The following is a 26,330-nucleotide window of genomic DNA, read 5'->3' as shown; positions in this document are numbered from 1 at the left end:
AGGAATATGAGGATAGGGTTAGGCAAAATGAAGAAAAAGAGCAAAAAAATGCTTACATATCATGATTATAACTATGGGGAAAATTTTATGCAAACTTTTATACCTACTAAATGAATATACTAAAACCCACTCTACTGTACAGTTTAAATGATTAATGATATTTTCTTTCCATTAAAAAAAGTGCTAAATGAGGCTGCAGAGATAGTTAAAACATTTCTGTGATAAGGTAAGGTGATACCTTAATGTTTTCATCCAAAGTTGTTTAAATGTAAATTTTTTTTTAAGTTAAAAGTTTGACTCAGTCTCTGCCCTGGTGCTTGTATTGTGTCAGAGATGTCCTACTCACCTCACAGCCCTAGTAGGGTCACTCTGAGAGGATAAGGGGTCTTCTCCCCTGGTATGAGAAGTCAGGCGGCAGACGCTGAGCCCAGATCCCGGCTGATGAGCAGTGTTCCCTCAGCCTGAGTCTGAAGCTCATATGGGCAGTGTGGCCCTTCTCACGCAGAAGGGTTCCTTTCATTCCTGGGTCTGTCTGATGCATGCAGTGAGGAGCCTGGAGCCATACTTGGGCAGAGCCGGTCGCTGCACTGGGAGAGCTTAGCAGGCAGAGAGAACCGAAGGTCCCCTCACAAGACACCCCATATTTGCACATAACAGGGAGGTATGTTTACAGAGACTTCCGGAGACAGGTACCCTTTGGCTGGGTTGTACCATTCCCCGAAGGGCTGCACATCTACGTGTGAAATCTTACAAATCCCTGTTTGCAGTGTTCCTGCTTCTCTGCCAGGGACAACGTGAGGAGGGATGAGATGGTAATGGTGATCGAGAGCTGTCAGTCCCTGGAGAAAAGCTAGTCCACAGGCTCAGTGTTTACAGACAACACCCTCCCTCCTGTTCCAGGCCTGCAGGCTGTCATGAACACATTGAAGGTCCCCAGAGCCACTCCTGAGCAAATGAACTGCCCTAGTCACAGACTTGTGAGGTTTCTGCCTCCCTCCAAATATCCATTTTTCTCTTCTCCAGACCCTTGGGCTCATTAGTAGGGTGACTGTATGTCCCAGTTTACCGGGAAAACCCCCGTTTACATCTATACTGTCCTAGTGTAAGTGTGCCAACTCAAAAGAATCCTGGTTTGTATGATAAGCTGCAGGCCTCCCCACCTAGAACTTACCATGGAGTCAGTCGTAGCCGTGCTTCGAGTTAAGGCTGCCCTCTGGTGCTTAGGGACGCGCATTACACGTGCTCCAGGCACAGATGGCCCTGGAGGACCCCCCACCCCGGGGGGCCCCAAGCTTGTGGGGTAACGTCTGAGGTTGACTGCAGGGGTATGAGGGACAAGTGGGAGGAGAGGAGGTGCTGGCTTGGGGAATGGAGCGAGGGCCTGCTCCCTCGGAAAGCCCGTGATCACCAACAGGCAGCCCCCAGAAGGCAGAGCGCAGTCACAAAGGCAGGCAGTGGAGGACACAGACAAACAGCCTGGACGGCGTGCGCCAGGTCCACGCAGGCGTACATTATTGTTTATTTACTCAGCCAACCCTGAATGAAGTGTACTGGGCCAGCTGCCGGGGATATGCCGCCTTGTGTGAGTTACACTCCGGTTGGTAGGCACCGTAAGCCAGAGCTGTGCGGGGCTCACCAGGCCGCACTCCAAAACTACCTTGCAAAGATCTCACAAAACCCATTCCATTAATTTTCACATGAGAGTGAAAAGCATCCAACCCAGCCTCCTGGTCCGGGTGTTGGAAAGGAATGAACCCTCACGGGTTTGCTCGGGGAGCGGGACTCTGGGCGGTGAGGCGGGCCGGGGTGGGGGTGCGGGCGGCGCAGGGATGGCGCCGGAGCGCGGGACTCCTTTCCAGGAAAGTTTCGTTGCCAGGGAAGCCTAGCCTGGCAACTCCTTCAGGGTGCTCCACGTCTTGCGATCTCTGAACGTCCAAATGCTGGGAAATAGTAATAATTTCTCAGTAAGTGGGTAAATGAAAAGCCCCACGACACCAAAGCGTCAACTAAACTGTCCTCTGCCACCTGTGAACATTAGGAGGCAAGGGGGCAGGCAGCAGGGCCTGGTCTGGCTGCCAGGACGTGCGGAGGCCTCACTGCTGGCCGTTTGCTCCACCACAGGCGGAGGGCAGCTGGCCACGCAGGGTGCGCTGCGGCTCAGGGCCCAGGGCCGCGCATTTGTTCTGACCCTGAACCCCTGGCCCGCACAGCCAGTCCCTGCGCTCAGCTAGACAGAGCGGAGCCCCGTTGGAATGCCCCAGTGGAGAGCAGAGCTCAATGAGAGACATCTCAGGAAGATAAAGATCCACTGGAAGGGATTCACACGGAAATGTCAATGAGCCTCTGTCGAATTTAAAACACTGTGAGCTCTCTGAGCTGACTGGTGAGTGGAGGAGATTCTAATGCCAAGCATGTTCCCTGGGGAGGTGACCCTTCTCCTGGTGGATACTCAGATCACGAATTTGTACAACTGGGTCTACTTGTTTCCTTCGGGGTTTGAGGATCCCTCTGAGACATCCCACTTCTCTTCCCTGGCAGTGACCTGTCCAGCCACTTGCTTGGTGGAGATCAGGGCTGCCTAAAATGACCACAGGCATCTTCTGACCCTTCCTCTCTGTCCCCTCGACCTCACCGTGCTTCTCCTCCAATTCTGCGCTTCCCCCAACCTCTGTGCCTTTCTCTCCCTCCCTCCTCCCTGCCCATCACCCTCAATCCCTGTCCCACATCCCTTCTCATTCCATGCTTCTCTCAACTCTATTACCTAGTTACTTCCTCTATTTTAACCCCACACTTGGGTTTTTAACTATTTAAAAAGTATCGCTCATTGGAGAATTTTGGAAAATACAAAAGGGAAGGAAAAAATATCTATACTCCATTATCATAAGACAACCACTTTTAAATTAATAGTTCTTTTAATGCCTAAATTCGTGGGTGTGTGCATGTGTTTACAATATACATCTTCATAAAATCGGTAGTAAGTTGCATCTGAGCACCCCCTCAGTACCCCCCTGCTTTTCCAAAAACCCTCTCAGGACCTCCATCCAAACTGGGCCTTATCATTTAAAAAAATAGCTAATTTAGTTCTAGCCCCATGTTCTCACCTATTTTTTTCTTTATCTCTTGTCATTTGACAAGATCTCAAAGCTTTCCTAATCCAAAACTCCTTTTTAGTCCTGACCCTCCCTGTCCTTTGATGAGCTTTTGTTGGCCTCCTGGGGCTCCCCACCCCACCCTGCCTGGTGCCCTAAAGTTAACACCCTGCTCGGAATCCCTGTAGCCCTGCAGAGGGCCTCATTGTCAGCCTCCCCCATGTGCTTGACTTCTGGATGGCTGAGTCAGATTCTAATACACCCCGTGTCTGGATGGATGATCAATCTGTGTGCTCTGTCTCTGGCCTTTCCTACACCCTCTGCAGCCCTGCACTGACATGTGCCCCCCTCCCTAGCATGCTCCTCCTCCACCCCATTTTGGTGCTCACATCTCTGGGGCTCGCTCCCGAGTCACATCTCTAGCCAGGGACTCAACCTGAGGCCTGGACAATTTCCATGTCTGCTGAACATCTCCCTTTGGATGTGGGGCCACTGTGTCCATTCCGGTCAACAACTCTGATATCAAATTCAAGGACTCCCTCTTCCTCCAGGCCCCTTGGTGGGTAAAACTGCATTATCTCCAGAATCTCTCTCCTGGCCTTAGTACATCTCCATATCAATAGGTGTTTACACAGGGTGGGTGAAAAAGCAAGCAGGCTCTGACAGGAGAGGTTTGTAGGTGTCCCAGCCAAAAAATGGGAGAGAAATGGGAAGCAAGGGTGGCAGCTGGAGAAACGGGTGAGGGGGAGTAGACGGAAGGAGCCAGGATTCTTGTAGGCAGTAAAAGGCCTTCTCCCACCTAGTTTTTACCTCAACTGATTTCGGTTTCAGTGGTTTGTGTTTTATTTGCCCCAGGCTGGGAACACATTTCCCCCCCTGAGTTACACCCTCTTTATTCTTTCTGTACTTCTGTTTGAGGCTAAGTGGCCACGACGTATTTGACTGACTCCTGTGCCCTCTTGTTTTCTACCACCAACTGAGAAGAGCACCTTGCTGTGGGCCCCTCCAACCACAGCCCCTTGCCGGCCCCTTGGCCACTGCCTGAGCTCAGGTCCTCATCCTCTCTCCTCCAGTCAGTTTATCTGCTGCCTTCCTGCTGGCCTCCTCCCTGCCCTCTCCCCACTCCGGGTCAGCCCATCCTCCCAAGGGTACTGAACTGGCTCCTGAACCGCCTCCTTGAAGGCCCTCTGATGCTCTCTCACTTGGCAGGAGTTCCTCACTGACTCCACACCAGCTTCCTCCTCTTCAGCTCATCTTGTAAAGATGCTTCATGTCTTAGCTTCAACCATGTCCTCTAGTCTTAACAGCCGCTGCACCCCAGCCAAAGGCCCCATCCCGCCAGGGCACCTTCCTGCGGAATGAGCATGCCCTGTGGCCGGCCTTCCCCACGTCCTTGTTTACCTCATTCCTTTCACTCGGACTTGCTGTCCTGCAGGGACCAGATTAAATCTTAACGTCTTCCACAAAATCATTCCTCATTCTTAAAAAAAGAAAGTGACCCTTTCTCCTGCAGAATCCCTATGTTACTTACATGAATGTCCTTTAACATCCTGATGTAGGTTTTCCAGTACAGAGTGTTGTCCTGAGATGGAGGAGGGGAAACTGGGATCTGTTGGTCTCCGTGCCCTCAGGGTAGGTACCCACACACTGCCTTACTAACAGCTAACACTCATTGCGCATTTACAGGAGAAAACGTGTTGCCTGCATCCTCTCATTTAATTTTCACAGCCTAGAAGGCAAACTGGTACTTTGGAGATTTCTGGGTAGGAGGGCCTTAAGGGCTGCCATCTGATTGGAAGAGGGGTATGTGAACACCAAGTAAACATGCTGTTTTTCCATAGATTCCATACTTAACACAGGCAGCTGTGGAGGGTGCTGATGACAGTTACGGAAGATGGGGAAAAGCTTCCCCAAGACACCATTTGGGGGTGCCAACCGATAAGGTAAGTGTTACTATTATCTCCACTGCATGAAGGAGGAAACAGAGGCTTTTAAAAAGGCTGGGTGATTTGGTCAAGGCCACACAGCTGACTCAGGAAGGAGCCAGTCCTCATGACGATGAAGCCGTACTTTAGGCATCATTATAGCAGCTCAGCTTGTCTGACCCAAATGTTCCCTTTGGGGGTGGGATTTTTATTTTTACAAGGTTGGTTTTCCCAAATCAATTAGCACGATGCTTTCCATGTAATTGGAACTCAAGGAATATTGTTTGAATGGATGAGTAAATGGATACTGAATGAATCCAAGAGGTGAAGCCGTAACAGCCTTTTTCTTTCTGTACTCAGATGTTATCCCCAGAAAACCCAGTTACCTTATTGTATCTACAAAGGCCTTGTCCCTTGGGTATGGAGTATGCGTTTGCATAAACATACATTGGTGCAAATGTGTGTGTCTGCTTTGACTCCCCTGGCCAATGTTAAGCCTACCTAGATAAAGTACTGTAATATAATGGTAGCCATAGCTACTAGACCCAGGAAGCCAGCATTATTTCAAAGGTTACTAAGTGACTAATTGTTTAGCAGTTAAAATTCTGTAACTGTATGATTACTCCTTCAAACACAACTTTGGCCAACCCTGTCTTGTGTAGTTAAATAGTGAATTTGATCTTTTATAACAACATTGGGCAGGATGTGTGCTAAAGAGTACTATGTATCTGGTATACAATAAAACCCTGGAATATTGTTAAGGGCTGATCGGTGCCCCTTTCCCCATCCCCCATTCACATGTTGAAGTCCGTACCTCAGAATGTGACTATGTTTGGAAATAGTGCCTTTGAAGAGGTAATTTGGGTAAAATGAGGTTATATGAGTGGACCCTCATCTATCACAACTGGTGACCTTAGAAAAGGTGAGGACTCAGGGACAGGTAGCATCTGCAAGCCCAGGGGAGAGGCCTCAGAAGAAGCCACCCTGCCAACACCTTGACCTTGGACTTCCAGTCTCCAGAAATGTGGGAATACTCATGTCTGTTGTTTAGGCCATGCTGATCGTGTATTTTGCTTTGGCAGTTCTAGCAAACTGATAACACATGTTAAGGTCTTGATGTAGGAAGGGACCTTGTCCAGTCCCTCCACTTAGTTTTTTTCATTTCACCCCTTCACCCATCCCTCAGCTTTCCAATAGCATTTTTCTCGACCATCTCCTCACCCTCACAGGATGACTATTTAATTTCAGGCAGCTTTGACAAATAGAAAGTGCTTCAGATTGAGTAGAATCTTTGTCCCAATCCTGGGCAGCACTGCACATGTGATCTAACTAATACAGAGCAGAGAACTGGCATGAGTTATTTGCCGGCTGGGTTCCTGGGAGGCAGACTCTGAAGTGCTGTTTCGGTTGCTGGATGTTTATGAAGCAGTGTCCCAGAGTTCAGTCCCTGTGGGAGAGGGGACCAAAGCAGGAGTGGGCAGAGGGACATGCTTGGCCGACCCACAGGCATCTGCAGGCTGGGATGCTCTCCAGGGATGTCCTGATTTGGGCTAAGAGTGGCAGGTCTTCATACCCTGGCTTTGATCCATCACTGCATGTGGGAAGCTCTGGGGAGAGGGTGGTCCTGGAGAGGCAGCGCTTGGAAGGTGAGACAGTTCTGGAAGCCTACAACCAGCATGCAGCAGAGCAAGATCTCAGTCAAGGCCTGGTTTTGGAATCTCATTTGAGGAAAAACAATGTGAGCTTGTCACAGAGTTTATTTATGAAATAAACCTTTAGAGCTATCTTGAGTGACTGTGCCTAGGAATCCTCGTTCCCATGGAACTAGCTGAGTCACCAAGTAATCTCACCATGTCCGCAAACCCAGCTGTTGAGGCAGCAAGTCTTTCCTCCAGTGTACAATCCTGGCTTTATAAAGTAAGTTTTTATTAATGCAGCCTAAATCACGTCATTGGCATATGGAGTCATGTATCATTATTGGCTTTTGATGGCTGTCCTTTTAATGCCTAATTCTGTTTCACACATGCAGATCTCCACCTAAGCATAAGTCCTAGAAGCCAAAGCAGTTGTAAGACTTACTTTCTTAGAATAAAAATTAAAATTTTCTTTATAAAATTTATAACCTGCACATGTATCTCCCCTTTTCTCATCAAACTCCCCCAAACTAAAACTTCAATTGTACACCAGTATTATTGGCAATGACTTAGGGCCTTTAAATGGGGGCAGCAGTAGACAGTTTTTTTTTTTGATTCGAGATTTCCATTTCAAGGGGAAGTAAATTCTACTCACTGAACGGGATTAGGAACAATTTTCTTGCAGTATCAGGAGTCTCATGAACATCTAAGTTAGTGTCATTTTTTCAATTAATGTGCCTTCTTATACAGTGTGCAGGATGGGAGGAGTGATTCCCACCTGCCTCTCTTCCACCCTGTACTTTGTACTCTAAACACACAAGAGAATTAAAAACAAAACAAAAACAGCCCTGTTAAATTTAAACTCTAAAGATTGTCCTACCTTGTCCTGCTCTCCTCTGTCTGCTCTCCTCTAAACAACAGGAACCTAGTGACAAGAGACCTGCAGGCCCAACTCTCCAGGCAGGGATTTACCGTCCAGCTAGAGGATGAAGTGAATCCACGTGGGCTTTGATGACATCATTCTTTGTCTGAAGCCTTGATTGGTGACTAGTGGGAAGCTTGTCTCTGTTTGGCCTGGGCAGGGCATGGGGGAAGGGCATGGTGGTGCAAGCCTTGATTGGTGGAGAGGAGGGGGAGTCAGGCTCCGATTGGCTGGGAGTTCTCCAGGCAGCCAGGTGCATCTCTGTGCCTCTGGATGAGAATTCTCCTTCCTCTTCCAAGCATCCTCTCTCTGACTCCCCATATCTCCAGCATGGGGTCCACCTTGGACGCGGTCTGGGTGCCAGTTCCTCCCTATCCCAGAGGTGCACTGCAGGACCCTCTCCTGCCCTGTTTCTTCACTCAAGGAGGACTGGCTACGAGACGCCAGGCCTGTACCTGCTCAAGGATGAAGGCCCAGCTTGCCCCCAGAGATCAGCCACAGCTGCCCAAGGTGACTCAGTGACCACAGGAAAGACGACGAGCATTAAAATGGCATGTCAATAAATCTGGTGGCAACATATTAGAAAATACGAAAACTAACACACATTCTTCCTCATCATAGGTGGTCTCCAGATTTTAGAAACACTGCTGAGGAAGACAAAAGACTCTCCAGTGCCTGGGTTCTAACTGGTTTAACGGACATTTGGACAATGCAGCAGGAATTGTTGCAGGCAGGCTCTGTAGCCTCTCCAGCCACCAGCTCTAGCCCCTCCTCCAGCAGGCCACGTGCTTGCAAGGGGTCTCCAGTTCAGACTGGTGTACCCACAAAACATTCCTCCTTGTAATTTTGTGAGGCAAGAACTTAAGTCTCAGAAGGGATCCAGGAATTTAAGACGGGGGTTCTCTCTTGCTAAGGTTTCCTGAGGCTTCTGATTGTCCCGATTAGTCCTTACTTGAATAAGAAAAAAACACTTCATTTTTACCATATTATCCCACCAAAAAGTCCTATTGAGTAGTAAGTTAAGGAGGGAAGGACAAGGGCCCACATCTGGCAACCCCAGAACTCCCACAGTGGCAGGCTGTGCATTCCATTTCTGCAGCTAAGACAGCACTCAGCTAGGGAGGCTGCGGGAGGGTTGCTGTGGAAGCTTCTCTGGAGAAGTGCCTCTGGGCTCTGGGGAAGGGCAACCCAGGCAAAGGCCGTGGCCACGTGTGCAACTTCTGGAGGGAGGCTTTTGCAGACAGGTGTGTTTCTCATCCCCCAAGACCCTGCCCCCTCTCAGGTCTGCATTTGGTGAGTTTCGTTGTTTCACCATTTCAGCGTTTCCCTTGAGCAGTGTTATTTAAATTATTGATCCCAACTCAGTAGTAGCTAGCTAGATGGGAAAAATGTATCCACACACACACTCATCAATATACATAATTTCTAAAGTTCTATTATCTTTTATTGCCTTTCCTGCTCTTCTTTCATGCTTTTTCCTGACAAATCCAGGATGTTTTGCAGATGTGCAGGCACACACAGCATTTCCTGTGTCCTGTATTAAAATCTGCAGTGGCCAAGCAGCTCTGGGGAGGGTTCTTTCCAGGACACACAGAAGCTCACTCTGCACAAGGAGCCTGGCATCTGAGCACACAGGCTGTGGCTCTTCAGGGACAGGCTGCCCTGACCCTTCTCTTCCTGCCCTTTCGCCAGTTTATCACTCTGCACAGAAGGGAAGATGGCTTTGGCCACAGCTAACACTAATGCACTTCTATTTATGAGTAATCATTTTTAATAGAAAATGGGGTTTGCTGTCCTGAAGACGTCAGACAGAAAGACTACAGCTGTCATCCTGAGAAGCTGGTCTCACTTTTGAGAATAAAAAGAGTAGAAAATCCTTCTTTAGCTGTGAACAAAAAGGTAGAGGGGCCAATGGTTGCTGGTGAAAAGCAGGAGCAATCGAAAGCTAAGCCTAGGAATACATCAAATGAAAAATCCGTCTTTTTTCATGAAAGGAGGAAAATAATAATTTAATTTTGGCGAGGTGCAGCAAGCAATCTTTTATCTGGAACAAGGCCTGAATGAAAACCAGATGACCCAAGAGCTAAAATAAAGTGGGTATTATAGGTCATGTCGCATGTTTGTGGTATTAGCTGGTGCTAGCTGAAAACTGGGAGTACATCCAATGTAGACGGTGGAGTGAGATGGGCACTACGGCACACAGCATGCAGATTGGCATTTGGAATATTTTTCACTTCAGGTGAGGTACTACGTTAATTTTCTGCATTACATTCTAAGCTCTAAAGGCTTACTTTTGCAAAACACTACCAGCTTAAATTCTACAGACCCAGAGTTTTGAGTAGCACAAATGCCATCAAATTCTGGCCCCATTCTGCCCTTTGCAGATTTACTGATCTCACAGCTGTGCTAATGCCAGGCCTTTGGCTTACAGACCCAGACATTACAATGCTTAGCAAATCCAGAAAGGGGAGCAGAGCTGAGAGCTGCTCCCAGAGCTCCTTGTGTGCAATCAACCCCCTCTACCTCTCACTCTGATGAACCCCTCCCTCTGGTCCTGTATCTGTACCCACTTGGGCATTGATAGGACTGCCACATGCAGCAAGAAAAATATGGGATGCCCAATTTGAATTTGAGATAAACAAGTACTTATTTAGTATAAGTGTGTCTCATGCACTAACTGGGCATGCTGTATTTACCTGTCATCCCCAGGCACTGAGTGGGGACATCAGGGAAGCCCTCTGCCTTGCTGTTAGGACCTCCCAAGTCACTCACACAAGCAATGGAAGGGTTACACACCAACCGCCCCAGTCCTGTGGCTTGCAGATGTGGAGAAACTGCCTCTGCTGTCTTTTCTGTATGTAAGACCCAGACGAATGGTGAACCAGGCACAACAGTGTAACAGAAGAGCAGTAGGAGGAGGATGTAGTGGCAAATCCAGAGAAATACCTTATTTCCAACTTCTTGTTTAGAAGTAGAAAATCCTTCTTTAGCTGTGAACAAAAAGGTAGAGAGGCTAATGGTTGCTGGTGAAAAGCAGGAGCAATCAAAAGCTAAGCCTAGGAATACAGCGACTTACTGAGAAGGAACCGCACGTGGCAGTCTCTTCCTCAGAAGGGGCTTTGGGCACAAAGCACAAAGAGATCCTGACCTTAAGGAAGTCATGAAAACTCCCTGGATCCCAGCTTCATTTCTGAAACAACTAAATTAGTGTCCATACTGGCTAGTAACTCTAAGAGAACATGGATTTAAACAGCCAGGCAATAATTACACACAAGATCTGCTATGTAGCTGGCCTCTTGATTTGTAGGAAATAAATCCTTTCCCAGGCCACCTCATGTAATCAAGGATAATCCCCCAGTGCCAGGCCGCCCGGAACTCTGTTTGGGACATAGATCTTGGTGTCTCTTAAGGGTCAGACTTTCCAGCTCCATTCTAGAGGCTCTGCTGTTTGTGGGACTCCAGGCTTAGCTGTCTCCTGGTGTCCACTGGACATTTCCTCCTTCCTACTGCCAGGATTGGGTGCAGACTGCCCAAAATGCAAATGATCTGAGAGAGGGCCTGCTTGAGCAGATACTATTTACTAAAATTCCCAATTCTACATTGTTTTGGAGACTCAGACCTCTCCAAAGAACCCGTTCTTGTCCAGGTCACTTTCCTCCCTCATGTTCAGGTTCAAGGAGTGCATCAGGTGAGGCTATAGCAACTTACCGAGAAGGAACCACATGTGGCAGTCTCTTCCTCAGTAGGGGCTCTGGGCACAAAGCACAAAGGAAGCTTCGAAGTCTGTGGTGTTTTCCACCTCTTACCTCTATGTACACGTTCAAAGAGCCCCTATGCAACTAATCTGATGATTTCATTTACCCACCAAGTTGTCCTTTCTCAGTGACGGAAAGTAGAATGCTTTTGGATGTTCAAAAAATTGGAGAATTTTAATGTTTGAAGTACTCTTAGAAATTACATAGATGAGGAAACTGAAGTCCAGAGAGACTGAACAGCTAGTTAATGTGATCTCATTCACCACTGAGATTCCAACTCTAAGGACTTGCCTCCCTTTGTCAGCTCTTATGTACCTCCTAACTTTCCCATATCCTCAGTCTCTTCTCCAAGATTGACCAAATTACTATTCCTGTTCCAATAACTTAGTTTTTTCAATCAAGAAAAAAATGAAATGGAAAAACAAAAAAGCAGATTGCCTATATTTACAGCCACTTTGGTACAAAGTTCCTATCTAGAACAGAAGCTTAGCCAAGGACTTTTTTCTTCTTTAATTTGTATGATCTTGTCAACCCCCAATCTTGTACTTGGAAAAATAAGAACCAGCCTTTTATGGGCTGTCGTCATTCCCTTGAATGATGTGAGCTTCTCTGCTCCCTAAGTGCCTATCTCCTTCCTGACCCTTGATCTAAAGCAATTAAGAAAGGCAATAAAATCACAAAACTTCACTTTTGATCAATGCATTCCGGCCAGAGGGAGACTGGGTTGTTCTTACAGAATATCTGTAATTAGATTGGTTTTGGAATTTGAACTGTTATATTGAATAAAGTATAGTTTTAAATCATCATCTCAGTATGTCAGAAGGAACTAGAGGGATGTAAAAGCTTTGCACAGAATTAGGAGTGAAATCAAGGCATTCTGAACCAGCGACCTTATTACCAGACTTTACTAAGAAACAATAACAGAGGCATAAGGCATTATCAAAGACACTAGACCTTTGCCCCTCATAATACCTTGTGATGTCATGTAGCTACAAACTGAGCATTTTTTTCTTCCTGTGGTATAATTTATGTACATAACTGCATCTATGTAATGTGTATAACTTAATGCATTTTGAAAGACGTATATACCCATGAAATTATGACCTCAGTCAAGATATATAACATTTCTATCAATCCCAAAAGTTGTTGTCATCTTTGCAGTCCAACATCCTGCCATCCTTTGCCCTTTAAGGAACCCCTGATCTGTTACTGTCATACAGATTATTTTGCACTTTCTAAAATTTTATAAAAATGGACACATACGATAAATACTCTTTTGTTGCTGGTTTCTTTCATTCAGAATAATTACTTTGAGATTCATCCATGTCACTTGTGTATCCATCAGTTTGTTCTTTTTCATTGCTGAATAGTATTCTATTGGATTAGTGATGGACATTGGGGTTTTTCCACATTTGGGCTATTACAGATAAAGTTCTATGAAGATTTGTGGAAAAGTTTTTGTGTGGACACATTTTAATTTCTCTTAAGAAACCAGGTTTGGAATTGCTGGGTCATGCAGTAAATGTGTACTTTATAAAAAACTGCTAAGTTTCTTATATAAAATTATATTCCTGCTAGTTATATAATTTGGTTGTTCCACATCCTCACCAACACTTGGTAGTGTCAATCTTTTGGTATGTAACATAAGATTTTCCATTTTAGTGATCTTTAAGCACACAATTCAGTGGCATTAAGTATAATCACAATGTTGTGCAACCGTCACCACTATCTTTTTCAAAACTTTTTCATCACCCTAAACAGAAACACTGTAAACATTAACAACTCTCCATTTCCCCCTTCCCTCAGCCCCTGGTGACCATTGTTCTACTTTCTGTCTCTTTGAATTTGCCTATTACAGATATTTCATAAAAATGTAATCACACATTATCTGTTCTTTTGTGCCTGGATTATTTCATATAGCACAATGTTTTCAGGGTTCATCCACGTTGTAGTATGTATATGTATTCCATTCATCGTATTATGGTTTTGATACTTAATTTTCCTAATGATCAATTATGTTAAGCATCTTTTCATGTGCTTATTGCCCATTTGTGTATTTTTTGGAGAAATGTGTATTTAAGTCCTTTGCCCATTTCTTCATTGAGTTGTTTTTATTTTTTGTTGAATTGTTGAATTGTAGATGTTACTTATATATTCTGGATACTAAGCCCTTATTAGATATTTGATTTGCAAATATTTTCTCCCACTCTGTGGGCTGTCTTTTCATTTTATTGGTAATTTCTTTTGATGCACATATTTTTAAGTTTTGGTGAAGTCCAATTTATCTTTTCCTTTGTTGCTTGTGCTTTTGGTGCTATATCTAAGACTCCATTGCCAACCATAATCATTAAGATTTACCCTTATATTTTCTTCTGAGAGTTTTATGGTCTAGCTCATATTTAGGGCATTGATTCATTTTGCATTAATTTTTGTATATGGTATGAGTTAGGGGTCTAATTTCATTCTATTGCATGTGGAAATCCAGTTGTCCCAGAACCATCTGTTGCAGAGAATATTCTTTCCTCATTGAATGGACCTGATATCCTCATCAAAAAACAACTGGCCAAAGATGAATACTTCTGGATTCTCAATTCTACTCCACTGGTCCATATCTGTCATTATGCCAAGATTACACTATTTTGATTCATGTGGCTTTGTAATAATAATCTTTGAAATTGGGAAATATTTGAGTCCTCTAATTTTGTCTTTCCTTTTTTCAAGACCATTTTGGCTATTTGGGTCCCTTTGCAAAGCAATTAAATTTGGTAATTGGATTTTCCATTTCTGGAAAATAAAAAAAGGACTGGATTTTTATAGGGATTGCATTGAATCCATGGATCATCTTGGGTAGTATTGGCAACAATACTATCTTCCTATCCATGAACATAGGAAAATTTTCCATTTTTCTAGATATTAATTTCTTTCAGCAATACTTTGTAGTTTTCAGTGTCCTAGTCTTCTCCTCCTTGGTTAAATTTAGGTATTTTATTATTTCAGATTCTATTGTAAATCAAATTGCTTTAATTTCCTTTTTGGAATGTCAATTTCTCGTGTTAAGAAACACAACTGATTTTTGTGTGTTCATCTTGTACCCTGAAACTTGTCTGAATTCATTTATTTGCTCTAGTAGGTTTTTTGTGGGTCTCTGGGATTATACATATATGTAGTCATCTGCAAACAGAGAGTGTTACTTCTTTTTTTATTTAGGATGCCTTTTTTTTTTTTTTGGTCTGATTCTGGCTAGAACTTCTGGTACTGTGTTGAATAGCAATTTTTAAAGTAGCATCCTTGTTTTGTTCCTGACCTTCAGGGAAGAGCTTTCAGTCTTTCACCTTACTCACTGTGGGTTTATCCTTCTTCATGTTAACTAAATGCCCTTTTATCATCTTAAGTTCCCTTCTATTTCTGAAAAGTTGGAGGGTTTTTACCATGAAAGAATGTTGGATTTTGTCAAATGCCTTTTCTGCATCAATTTATATAATCAGGTCATTTTCTCCCTCTTACTCTGTTAATGGGATGTACTACATTGATTTTCTCATGCTGAACCACAATTGCATTCCTGGGGGTAGTGTCAGTTTAATTTTAGTCATTCCAGCAGGTGTATGATGGTATCTCCTTGTTTTAATTTTCATTTTCTGGATTACTAGTGATACTCAGCATCTTTTCATGTGCTCATTAGTCATTTGTATGTTTTCTTTTGTAGAGGGTGTTCAAAGTTGACTGGGTTGTCAAAATATCAAGTTGAAAGAAAACTTTTATATTCTGAATACAAGGCCTTTAGCAGAATAAATGTATTATGGATATTTTTCTCCAATCTTCAGGTTGCTTTTCCCTTTTCCTAGTCATGTTCAAAGACCACAAGTTTTTAAAGTCCAGTTAATTTTCTTTTATGCTTTGTGTATTTTGTGTTCTAAGAAATCTTAACTTACCCAGAGGTTACAAATATTTTCTATTTTCTTTTATACATTTTAATTTTACCTTTTATATTTAGATCCATTTATTCCAAGTTAATTTTAATGTGTTGTTGTGAGGTAATGTTCTAGGCTTATTTTATTCCCACTGGGATATGCAGTTGTTCCAGCAGCATCTGAATTTCCCCACTGAATTACCATGGCACTTTTGTAGAAGATCATTTGAACATATGCATGTGGATCTACTTCTGGATTATCCTTTTGCCACACCACAGTTTGATTACTGTAGCATTCAATCTGGAAATCAAAAAGTGAAAGTCCACCAATTTTGTTCTAACAGTTTCACTGACTATCTTCCAGGTCACTTACATCTCCACACAAACTTTAAAGTCCACCTGTCAATTTCTAGAAATTGATGGAAATATCAGGATTATGTCAGGTCTATCTATGGAACAATCTGGGAGAACTGACATCTTAGTAATACTGAGTTTTCCCATCCATGAACAGATCACATCTCTCCATTTATTTAGTCATTTTTTTCTTTTAGCAATGTCCGATAGATTTTATTGTACAGATTGTGCATATACTTTGTTAAATTTAGAAGTCTTTCATGTTTTTTATGTTAAGTGGAATAAATCTTTATTCATTTATTCATGAATTTTCAATTTCATGTTCAAGTTGTTCATTGCTGGTATACAGAAATACTACTGATTTTTTGTATATTGACCTTGCATCCTATGACCTTGCTAAACTCACTTTTTCTAACAGCATTTTATAGATTCCTTAGGACTTTCTTTATTACAGTCATATAGTTTGCAAAAAGTTTTACTTCTTCCATTCTAATTGGTATGTGTTTCTTTCTTTTACTTGCTATACATAGGACATCCAGTACAACACTGAGCAGAAGTGATGAGTGCCTTGTTGGAAGAAAAGCATTTGGTCTTTCTCCATTAAGTATTTGACATTATTTGTGATTTTTTTCAGAAATGCCTCAACCAAGTTGAAGAAGTCCTAATTCGCTGAATTTCTATCATGAATCAGGTATGAATTTTATGCATCTACTGGCATGACAATATGTTTTTTTCTTTTTTCATTGGTTAAAATGGTGAATTATATTGAGTGATTTTTGAATGTTAAAACTATTATATTCCTGGGATAAATCTCTGGGTCATGATGGTGTATTATCCTTTTTGTATTTTGCTAGATTACATCTAGTAATATATGTTAAGGATTTTTGTGCCTGAGTTCATGAGTGATATTGGTCTTTAGTTATCTTTCCTTATTGTCTTTGTCTGGTTTTGATATCTGAGTAATATTGGCCTCATGAAATGAATTGGTAAGTATACTCTCCTGAAAGAGTGTTTTGTAGGATGGGTGTTATTTCTTAAGTGATTGATTAGAATTTTTACTGGGGAAGCACCTGGAGTTTTGTCAGAAGGTTTTCAATTGTGCTCTTCAGAATTTCAATTTTGAAGAAGGCTTTTGCTGAGAAGCTTTTCACTGCTGGAATGCCCACCAGCTTTGCCACAAATGCTAACTTGATGCAGAAACTAAATTACTAGAACTCTGGCTGTGAGAAAATATTCCTGTCTATCAATCTGCTATACAGGTGGCCTAGATAGTATTTTACTTTTATTCCTAATAATGCATGCCACCCGGTAAGACAGAATGAACTTGTCCACTCTACTGGTAGCATGATCCTTGATTTCTTCATTTTTATTCCACCTTCAAATACATTCACCTCACCAGATACTTCTTTACGTTGGTACCATTTCTTGCTTCTGGAGCCCCAGCAATGATCTCAGGGCAACAGATAAACAGCTGAGTTTAGGAGTAACTCTTAGAAACAGGGAGAAGAGAGGCGCATGTGTAACCACACCTGTTCGTTCAGTAGCCTAAACCCAGGGAGATTTAAATTGTTCTAGAATTCTCAAGGAGAATTTTAACTCACTGTAGCTTTTACAGGGTTAGTACATGAGGCTTGATAAACATTTATTTTTGAGGTTGTTAAAATAGCAGAGAGCACTAGAATTTGTGCCATGAAAAATGAAATCATTCATTTTGAAGATGCTTTGAAGCAATATGACAGAATGGGAAGTATACTAGATTTGGGAATTTAAGACCTGGACTTATGGGATGTGTGTTTACTGAACTAAGCATCAAACAAATAAATATGAAACACTATGTATACTGCATAGAACGTATACAAGGGTGAGTTAATACTAACTGAGCCCATAGAAATGAATAGAGTCAGTGGAGAGACAAAAATTCAGTCTGTCTCTGGATTGGAAGTAAATGTCAAAAACCAAGCTTCAGAAAAACAAGTTAGTAGCTAAAGGATTTCTATGTTCTTTTCCCACCTTCCTTTGTTTAATTCTAAATTCTTACCCTTTCTCCATCCTGCCACTCCAGAAGGATTTCACATCTGTTCTTTCAAAATAAGGCCTACCTTCAAATTTCAAATCTTCTCAGCATAATATACAAAATCACAGCTCCCAGTGGATTTTGATTTTTAAATAGAATTTTTAGAGCAAATTTCAGTTACTACATCAGGCAGACAAGGGAGGTATTTAGAAGCAGAGGAGCCATTATGTAGAGATCAATTAGACTTCCCAAAATAGATAGCTATCTACTTGAGGGACCAGACCAACTTTTGAAAGTATTTTATTTTCACTTTAGAGCAGTTTTTCTCAACACCCCAGTTTCAAATGAACTCTCTGAGATATTTTGTTGATGTAGATTTTAAATTATGAGCTTGATCTGTTACCCTCAAATACAGTTCTTAAAGATGATTAGTTACAAATAGTTGTCAGTACTACTTTCAAATGACAGAAAAAATTACATTATAGTAAAATTGGATGAACTTTTTATGTGTGAGATAACAATTTTTTCATCACCAGATGGAATTACCCCAATTCATGCAATAAATGACTGTTATACTTTTAAAAGTTGCCCTAATTTTTCTAGTTGAGATTTCATGCCTATTTTAAGTCAAGAGATCAATATGCTCCTTGAGCTCACCTTACCCACCCTGGGGAGTGGTGTGGACACACATGGTTTTTCTGAGACTTAACTGGGCCCATGAGTACATAAAAAGGTATTATCTCAATCCTTTCATCTCAGTGTGAAACCAGGAAATCTTCCATTACAGAAGTAGTGGCTCTGGTAGCCTATAAGCAAATATGACACTACAGACTATTTGATATTCAATAGTGATACTAAAGCAGGAGGGAAATTTTTACTTATCTTGACAGAAAACCAGCAGGTATGGACATCATCAGATTCCTATAACTAGAAATCATGAGGGTAAAACAGAAGAGTTTGTCTAGATGGGGATACCCCTCATAGAGGACTTTGTGAATGTCTTTTCTAGAACCATGTAAGTCAGTACCATCAACATTTTATATACAATTTAAGTACAAATTCTTAAAATTTATAGTAGAACATTAAAATAATCTTCTAATTATAAGTATAAGGAATCTAAATTTCAGTATCTTGTATACTTCTAAATAAATATCTTTGATCTATAATCCTTGAAAATATTACAGTTTATGGTGACATGACAGAGACAAGACAAACAGTATTATAAGTGAAAATAAAACATCAACTTACAAACTAACAAGCCTAAAAACACACTGAATTGAAATTATAAAATATCAAACAGTATGGACATAGTAATTAAATATCTAGCATCGGGATAACCAAATGCATGCCTAACAACACACTGTCAACTTACATAAAAAGCCCTTTAAAAATTCATAGAACCTACATAAATAAGCAGAAATGCAAAGGGAGGTACTGTACCAGCCAGTAACAACTAGAAAACAATTTCTCCCTTTTTCTTTCAAATGATCCTAACAGAAAACTATGAAATAATGACCACTTGCTAAAAAACTATAATTCATGTGTTTTGTTTCTTTTAAAATGCTGCCTGTGATATAAAAAGCCAAAGCAAGGCCTCCTAAATGTTGGACAACTGTGTCTAAGAAAAGGAAATTCCACCTAACTGGCAGATTAAAACAAAAATCAGACATTTGCCTGTTTAAGATATGATTGAACTTTCGCTTAATGACCCCGCAAATAGGTCTAAATCAAGTCCAGGATATGAATGCATATTCAAAATCTGAGTGCATGATCTGTTAATACTGAATCATATGTAGTGATTTAATTCATGTACCCAAGTATCAGTTTATTTTATATAAGACCAGAATTAAAACATCTAGAGCAGGAACTAACATCTTATTTCTCTGGGTATTCTGGTTCTGAGCGGCTCAGAGCGTAACAGGTGCACAGTAAGTGTCTGATGAGCCGAGCTGAGTCCAGCACTCATCATGCTCCAGGAAGCACCAAACCCCTGATGACACGGTTGCCTGAGACTCAGAGGGAGCTCTGTAATTTTACCTCTAGGCTATGATTAATTTCTGGCTAGTTAATTGAGTTAATTGTCACAGATCTCTCACCATTTCTCTTTTCAGGACCATGATTTGTAAAATTTGTTCGTTCCACCATTAAGCCTTTTTTCAAAATTTGTGCCTGCACATCTATAATCAAGTTACAAGAATAATCTTTGCCATTTTATGTTGGGGATTTGCTTATAACTGAAACACACATGCACGCATGCACACACACATATGCACACACCCACACATAACCATTTCACAAATGGAGAACAGAATCTGGAAATAATGCACAAACCCTATATTACAGTCTCCAAGGTTAACTAGAAAAAGACACAGAAACCGTAAGGTACCTCCTTTTGATTATACACAAACTTATTGCGTGATGGCTAGAAGCAATGTCTTTGGACCAACACATGTAAACCAAAAGTGTACTTTACCCATTAGCTTGACAAGATAGCTAAGAATTGTGTGGCTCCAACACTGCCCTGCTCAGTTCTGCTTGGTGTAGCTCACTACACCAGGAAGCAGCAAGGAGATGGACATGCTCCCCAAAGATCATTCCCTCCATCCACAGTGCTCAGACTAGTATTTGCCTCATTATGTGGATTATTCTAAAAGTTCCTCTGGATTGCCATTTAAAGTTGCTGTTTCTGATATCTGTGGTTCCTCACTGGGGGAAGGGGTTGCATGTTACAGAACTCCTAAAATAAAAGCTGTTTAGAAAGTCTGACTCTTTGATTCTTACCGGCAGTGTGCCTGTCCCTCTTGCACGCTGCTAGGAGAGGTAGACCCAGTGTTTAAGTTCTGCCATTCCCTGCAGTAACTTCGTGTAGTAGAAGTCCATGTTATCTGCAAAGTCTGTGCAAACAGGTGACTCCATGTCACCAAAAGTGCAGTATAATGCAGTTCCTCCCACACTAAGGAAAACCGTTGCTATGCACAGCAGGACCAGTAAAATACAGGAACCACCTCCAACTTCATCTGCAAACATGAGAACAGAGTAAGGTTAAATTGCACAAAATGGAAATCCTAGCATCTGCTGCCTTCTCACTGATTAAGCCAAGTATGCATTTCTGGTGTGAGTCCTCTGGGGATAGGAGTCATCCATGGGAAGCCAGGACACCTCAAGACTCTGCAAGGACCTGCCTGATTTTTACAAAGCACATTCTTGTGAAGCCTGTTCAATGCTTAAAGTAAAACTAGCTCATTTATATGGTGAATATAATCACTTCCATAAAAAAATGAAGAAAGACAGTACTTCTCTGATGTGCTCATAGCGTGGTTTTAGGGTACAAATTACAACTTATTATAGTATCTTTGGTGTTCATACCAGGGGACCTTAAAGCAAAATTAATTTGATATTAAACAATAAAAACGGTGGGTGAGATCACTCTTACTTCTTAAATCTCAATTTTACTCATCACTTAGTGGAATAGTCAAGTTCTAGCTAGCACAGTGATTTCTTTTTATTTTGCTTAACAACTCTACCCAGTTTGATTTTTAATAAAAATGTCCACATCAATCTTTCTATACTGAAGAAAATAACTACTCTCTGGTTGAAAGTCTTAATGATAATTCAAAATTAAATAAAAAAGGTATTTAGAAAAGGCAAAAAAGTTTTGTGATCAACACAATGAGGGTGCACCAAAACCTTCTTGGAAAGTAACTGACATATTAATTTAATTTATCCTGTTAGCATTTTATTCTTTTGACTGTAACACTTTTGAAAGTGTAACTGACACAATGTTGAGACAATGGGTGTAGACCAGGCGTGCCTCAGCTGGTACCTACCGTTTAGCCCAGAAAACCTAGCTTCAGGAATTAGCCAACAGATTACACAATGTATTTACAAGCATTTTCACTGCAGCAAAGCTCATTATAAGAAAAGTTGAGAATAACTTAGTTATTCTAGTTATGGAATAGCTAAATAATTATGAGACACTTATATAATGGAACACTATGCAACTGTTTAACAGAATGAAGTAAATTTAATGTTTTCTTATAGGAAGATATCCAAGACCAATGGTTAAATTAAAAAGTGACCTAACAATGAATAATGAACCCATTTGTGTTTAAGAAAAAAAGGCACATAGCAAAAAAAAAAAGGCACAGGATGGAACAGTGCAGGCAGACACACACACACACATAAATATATACAGAATGTGCCTTTAAAAGACAATAAGAATCTCCAATCAATAACTGAGGGAAACTCTCAAGGGAGGGTTGAAGGGCTTACACTTTTTTGTTTCATTACTGTTTTGAGTTTTTTCATGATTTGCATGATTTACTTTTATGATAAAGAAACATTTTCTAAAACTTAGGAAACATCAAATAGACTTTATTTGGAAGATTTTACAGTAATATGTCGATATATTCTTCCTATGAAAATTCAAACACAAAAGTATCTGAGATTCTAAGGTACTCTCCCCTTTTCTGCCTACCCAGTCACATCCCCCTGCCACCCCAGAGGCAAATACTGTTAAATTTGGAGTGCATCCTTCCAGATCAAATGTGTGGTTTCAGGATTTTTATATAAATGGATTATGTCATCATATTCTTTTGTGATTTACTAATTTATAGTTTAATAGTTAATAGGTGCAAGTTTACGTGTATGTACACACATATATTTTTTATGCAAATGAATAAATATGATAATATCATTCATGTTGTGTTTTTTGGGTTTTTTTGTTTGTTTCTTAGTTTGTTTCTGTTTTGGGCCAGTTCAGTATTTTCACCATCTTTTCTTTTTTTGGCATGATTCCCTTCCACCTCCATCTATATTAATAATCTAGTTTATGTAGCTTCCTATATTTTTCTTCAGAATCATATATTTATATACAAACTCTTAAATACAGTTTACTTTAAAATACCTATTTTGTTTGTTTATCTACATGCATCGAAACTGTTGAGAGCTGCACTGCCCTATGTGGAAGCTGCAAGGCACAGGTGGCCCCTGAGCACAGGTAGAAGGACTTGGCTTAAGATGAGGTGGTTACTAATCAAAATAGGACTGTCAGTTCTAAATCCAGGGTTCCTTCCAGTAAGCCACAATTCGATGCCAATTACTTCAAACAAAGAATTGACCATTTTTTCTGGAGAAGACTGTGATAGCAAGGTGCAGAGGTAAAACAATGGGTGGGAACAGATTATTTCCAAGTCTCCTTTGTAACTGTAAAAACTTAGAAACCTCAACTGCAATCACTTTATGACACACTTAGAAAGCATGTCTACTCTTTACAGTGTTGCTGTGGGTAAAATTGTAATATTTCCAGAATATCTCTCCTGGCTTTAGTGCATCTGCCTATCAACAGGCGTTCCTCAGGGGGTGGATTGAAGTAGTTCATCTCCATATCAATGGGTAGTTACCTGGGCCACAGAGGGCTTATCTGAACCTGAGAGGTTAGAGGGAGGGCTGGTTTGTTTCTGTTGGAGCAGGAAAGAGAAATGGCTCAGACTGCAGTTTGTAAGCAACAAATGGGTTTTCAATTTTATTTTTCCCTTTGATTTCAGTTTTAGAGGTATTTTGCCCCAGAATTTCCTTTCCCCAGAGTTACATTGCTTAACAATGCAGTTGCTATATAAACACAAGAGACAAACAGGTTCTTGGCTACATTTATACTCACCCTTGTTTACCTAAGCCTCAGGTAAACCTAGCAACCACGTTGAATATAGACACAAGAGGGGAAAGTCAAACAATAGCAACAGTGTTAAATTGCTGCTCTTGAAAGACAGATACTTTCTTCTACAGAGTCAAGAAGAAATCACCAAAGATAACAGATTTGTAATGGTAAAAAGGCTAATTCAACTCAAAGACAAATATTTCCACACCTGTAAAGAAGGAGTATTAATTGCCACTGAAAAGATGACAAAGAGAACCTTAAACAAGGAAACTGAGCTACAGAAATTGAGGACTATCTGTTCTCAACAGGGGCAGGGAGGCCATGAGTTGAATTCTGCAACTTGCTTGCTTATTTGAGCAAACAAAAACCTTAGGAATAATTTAAGAGCTGATAACAGTGTGATTCTATGTATTTCTTTATAGAAGATAAAGAACGCCCATGTGTTTTTTACAAATCCTGTTACCAAACATCTGTCATACATTAATTCATTCTTGAGCAAAACACTGAGAATCAACTCTGGGTCAAAGTTTACCTTGATCTAAGGTATCATCTATTTCTTGGAATCTCACTCTTCGCTTAGATGGTTTCTGTTGCATCTGGGCAGAATGATCTCCTACAGTATCATTCCTCTTCTTTAATATAGAGACCAATCCCTCTGCAGGAACAACCTGTCAGAGAGTGTAAGAACCATCTGTCACCTTGTGGTGGGATGTAGCAATGTTTCACATTAAAGGTAAAAAGGCTAATTCAACTCAATGGTTAGTTGAATTTCCATTATAGGTTACCCAATTCCTGCAGGAAAAACATCACAATTAACCATCAACATCTAACAAAATAACGCTTTTACTTCTAGGCAGATGACTGCCAAAAACACACATCTAAAACTCTAACTCCTTTCCTAAAGCCATGAATGTGTGACATGTCATACAGTAGGCTGGAAACCAGGCGTCTTTTAACCACCTTGCTTTGTAGCACCACTTCCCTGGAAGTCATCTGTAAAATGATCACTTATGGCTCCACTTTGCTTAATTGTTAATGCTGGGTTTTGCTTTATAAGAGAGGCTGATAATCCACCACTGCTTTTTTCATTCACCACCAATTTCTAAGCAACGAACATGTGAGACTTAAAATACTTGAAACCAACTTTTAACATCAAAGTGAGTGCTGCCCTCAGTTCCTCTGAGAAACTATGATTTACTAAATAATGTTCTACTGCACAGAACAGTTGAAGGACTCCTCTGCCAGAACCTCTCTCAGACCCAGTTTACTAGGAACATATTACTTTGTAGTATGTGGAAGTCAGCAGACTATGGCTGGTAGATCTAAGGCTCAATGCCTAGTTTTGTAAATAAAACGTAACTGGAACACAGCTCAGCCCATTCATCTACTGACTGTATATGGCAGCTACAGTGGCGGAAACTGAACAGCTGCAACAGTCCAAAAATCCAAAATACTTAATTCTTGGCCCTGCACAGGAAAAGTTTGCTGTCTAATGTCTCTTTAGTCCCCCACTTCTACCCATTCCTATACTGTGTTCTGGTTTTCAATTGAGACACCTCTCTCCTGCCTCTGCCCTAGCCCTTATTAGGAACAAAGACAAAAAACAAAAACCCTTGCCATTGAGAAGTTAAAAGACTCCAAGATGTAGGAAGAGAAGAGGATCAGGTGGTAGGGCCAGTCTGGAAGCAGGGGGCCTTACCAAAGGCCCCCCCTGCCCCATACAGGAGACTGACTCTCAGAAGCTAACTTGGGAGTTGCCTTGCTTGGCTGAGCTGTAAGTGATGACACAGGTGAGCACTGTGGGTCTAACAGTGGAGATGCCAGTGATTTGCTGTATCAGCTACTGCCAGGCAGAAGACTGCCTGTAATGTCATCTATCTTATCGATGGAATAAAATACTTAATATCATTTCCAGTGCCACTCAGCCATCTCCGATAATGTGCTTTGCATAAATATTATATATCTATTAGTTCTTTTTATAACTCAAGGCTTTTAGGGCCAAATAACTCTATTATTAGTCTTTTTCTGGGCTTCCCTAAACATGAGTCTATAGAAAACCATTATCTCAAACAAAACAAAATGTCAGCAATTTATTCTTTTTATAGGAAATGTGTATCTGAGATGATGTCCTTCTTCTGAGAAAACAAAAGTACTTAAGTCACATTGAGATGGTAAGTGCAAATATGCAAAGGAATAATCTTTCAAATCTTTCTTTAAAAGCAATAATATTAAAGAGCTCTTTCACAAAACAAAGAAAAATTATTTTATAAGTGCCTTGCTGAAACTGGGAGGGAAAGAAGTCCTGATAATATTCTCAAGAACAAGAGATGGAAAATAGAAATATTAATGAATCTATTACTACTAAAGATGTATCACTGACATTTCTATTTTCAGTAAATGTAAAAAAAAGAAGGGGGGTCTAGTTTTCACAGACTCATTTGTTATTTTCTCCATAAAATAAAGTCATATATGTACATTTACCAACAGTGAATTCACCTACCACAGGCACTTTCAAGTTGCTTTAACTACTTAGAAAAAAAACCAGTCCTATTAAGAATAGTTCTGAGGGTGAGCCCCAGAAAGGCATTATTGTTATCTGTATATCTTTGTGATATGAATTTTGACCCAAATCATAAAAACACATTGCAAATATAAATAAATGGAATTTGAAAGGCTGAGAGAAATTCCCAAAGTCATTTGGAAAGGCACGGAATGTGCTTCTAAGACCTGGAAGACAGTTCTGGTGCAGCAGCGGTCATCCCCACCTCAGCTTCTGCTTGGCCTCAACTGGGGTGTTTGGCTGTGAAAGTAATGTGGTTAAGGGGTACAAGCCTTCCCAAGTGGCTCCACCTTATTTACTTTGGTTGGCAATGAACTTTGGCAAATTCTTGAAAGAGGGAAGAAGTAGGAGAAATTACAGTTGTGTGGGATGGACCAATAATTTGTTTTGACACCCTGCCCTGCCCCACCCTAAACCCTTGGCCCAAAATCTAGTCACACCTTACACTTTGCCTCTTCCTCTCCCACCAAACCCTTCTGTTTCAGAGGTCTGCACCAGTGTCTGAAGCAGAGGA

At 41.2% G+C, this 26,330-nt stretch overlaps 1 protein-coding gene across 8 annotated transcripts in view; it reads right to left on the bottom strand.

Annotated features, from left to right (window-relative positions):
* Positions 1–1,587: 1,587 nt before the first annotated feature.
* The window catches only part of CNST (consortin, connexin sorting protein), a 125,499-nt gene continuing 100,756 nt past the window's right edge, over positions 1,588–26,330 (bottom strand). For 4 of the 8 annotated variants that reach the window (XM_037013622.2, XM_037013617.2, XM_037013621.2 and 1 more), the window contains 2 exons: positions 23,789–23,924; positions 17,885–20,617 (listed from right to left, as the gene is read on the bottom strand). In XM_037013622.2, the coding sequence (XP_036869517.2) occupies positions 20,412–20,617; positions 23,789–23,924 (342 nt within the window). In that variant the 3' untranslated portion in view covers positions 17,885–20,411. Of the gene's footprint in view, positions 1,941–9,550; positions 10,561–11,278; positions 11,322–14,536; positions 15,534–17,884; positions 20,618–23,788; positions 23,925–26,330 lie in introns of those variants that run through there. The other 4 variants (XR_012122760.1, XM_037013620.2, XM_037013618.2 and 1 more) reach the window with 4 other exon arrangements.

This window comes from Manis javanica, chromosome 11, assembly GCF_040802235.1.
Source record: "Manis javanica isolate MJ-LG chromosome 11, MJ_LKY, whole genome shotgun sequence".
Taxonomy (NCBI): Eukaryota; Metazoa; Chordata; class Mammalia; order Pholidota; family Manidae; genus Manis; species Manis javanica.
Note: the sequence above shows the minus strand (reverse complement) of the source record. Positions and strands in the feature narration are given on the sequence as shown.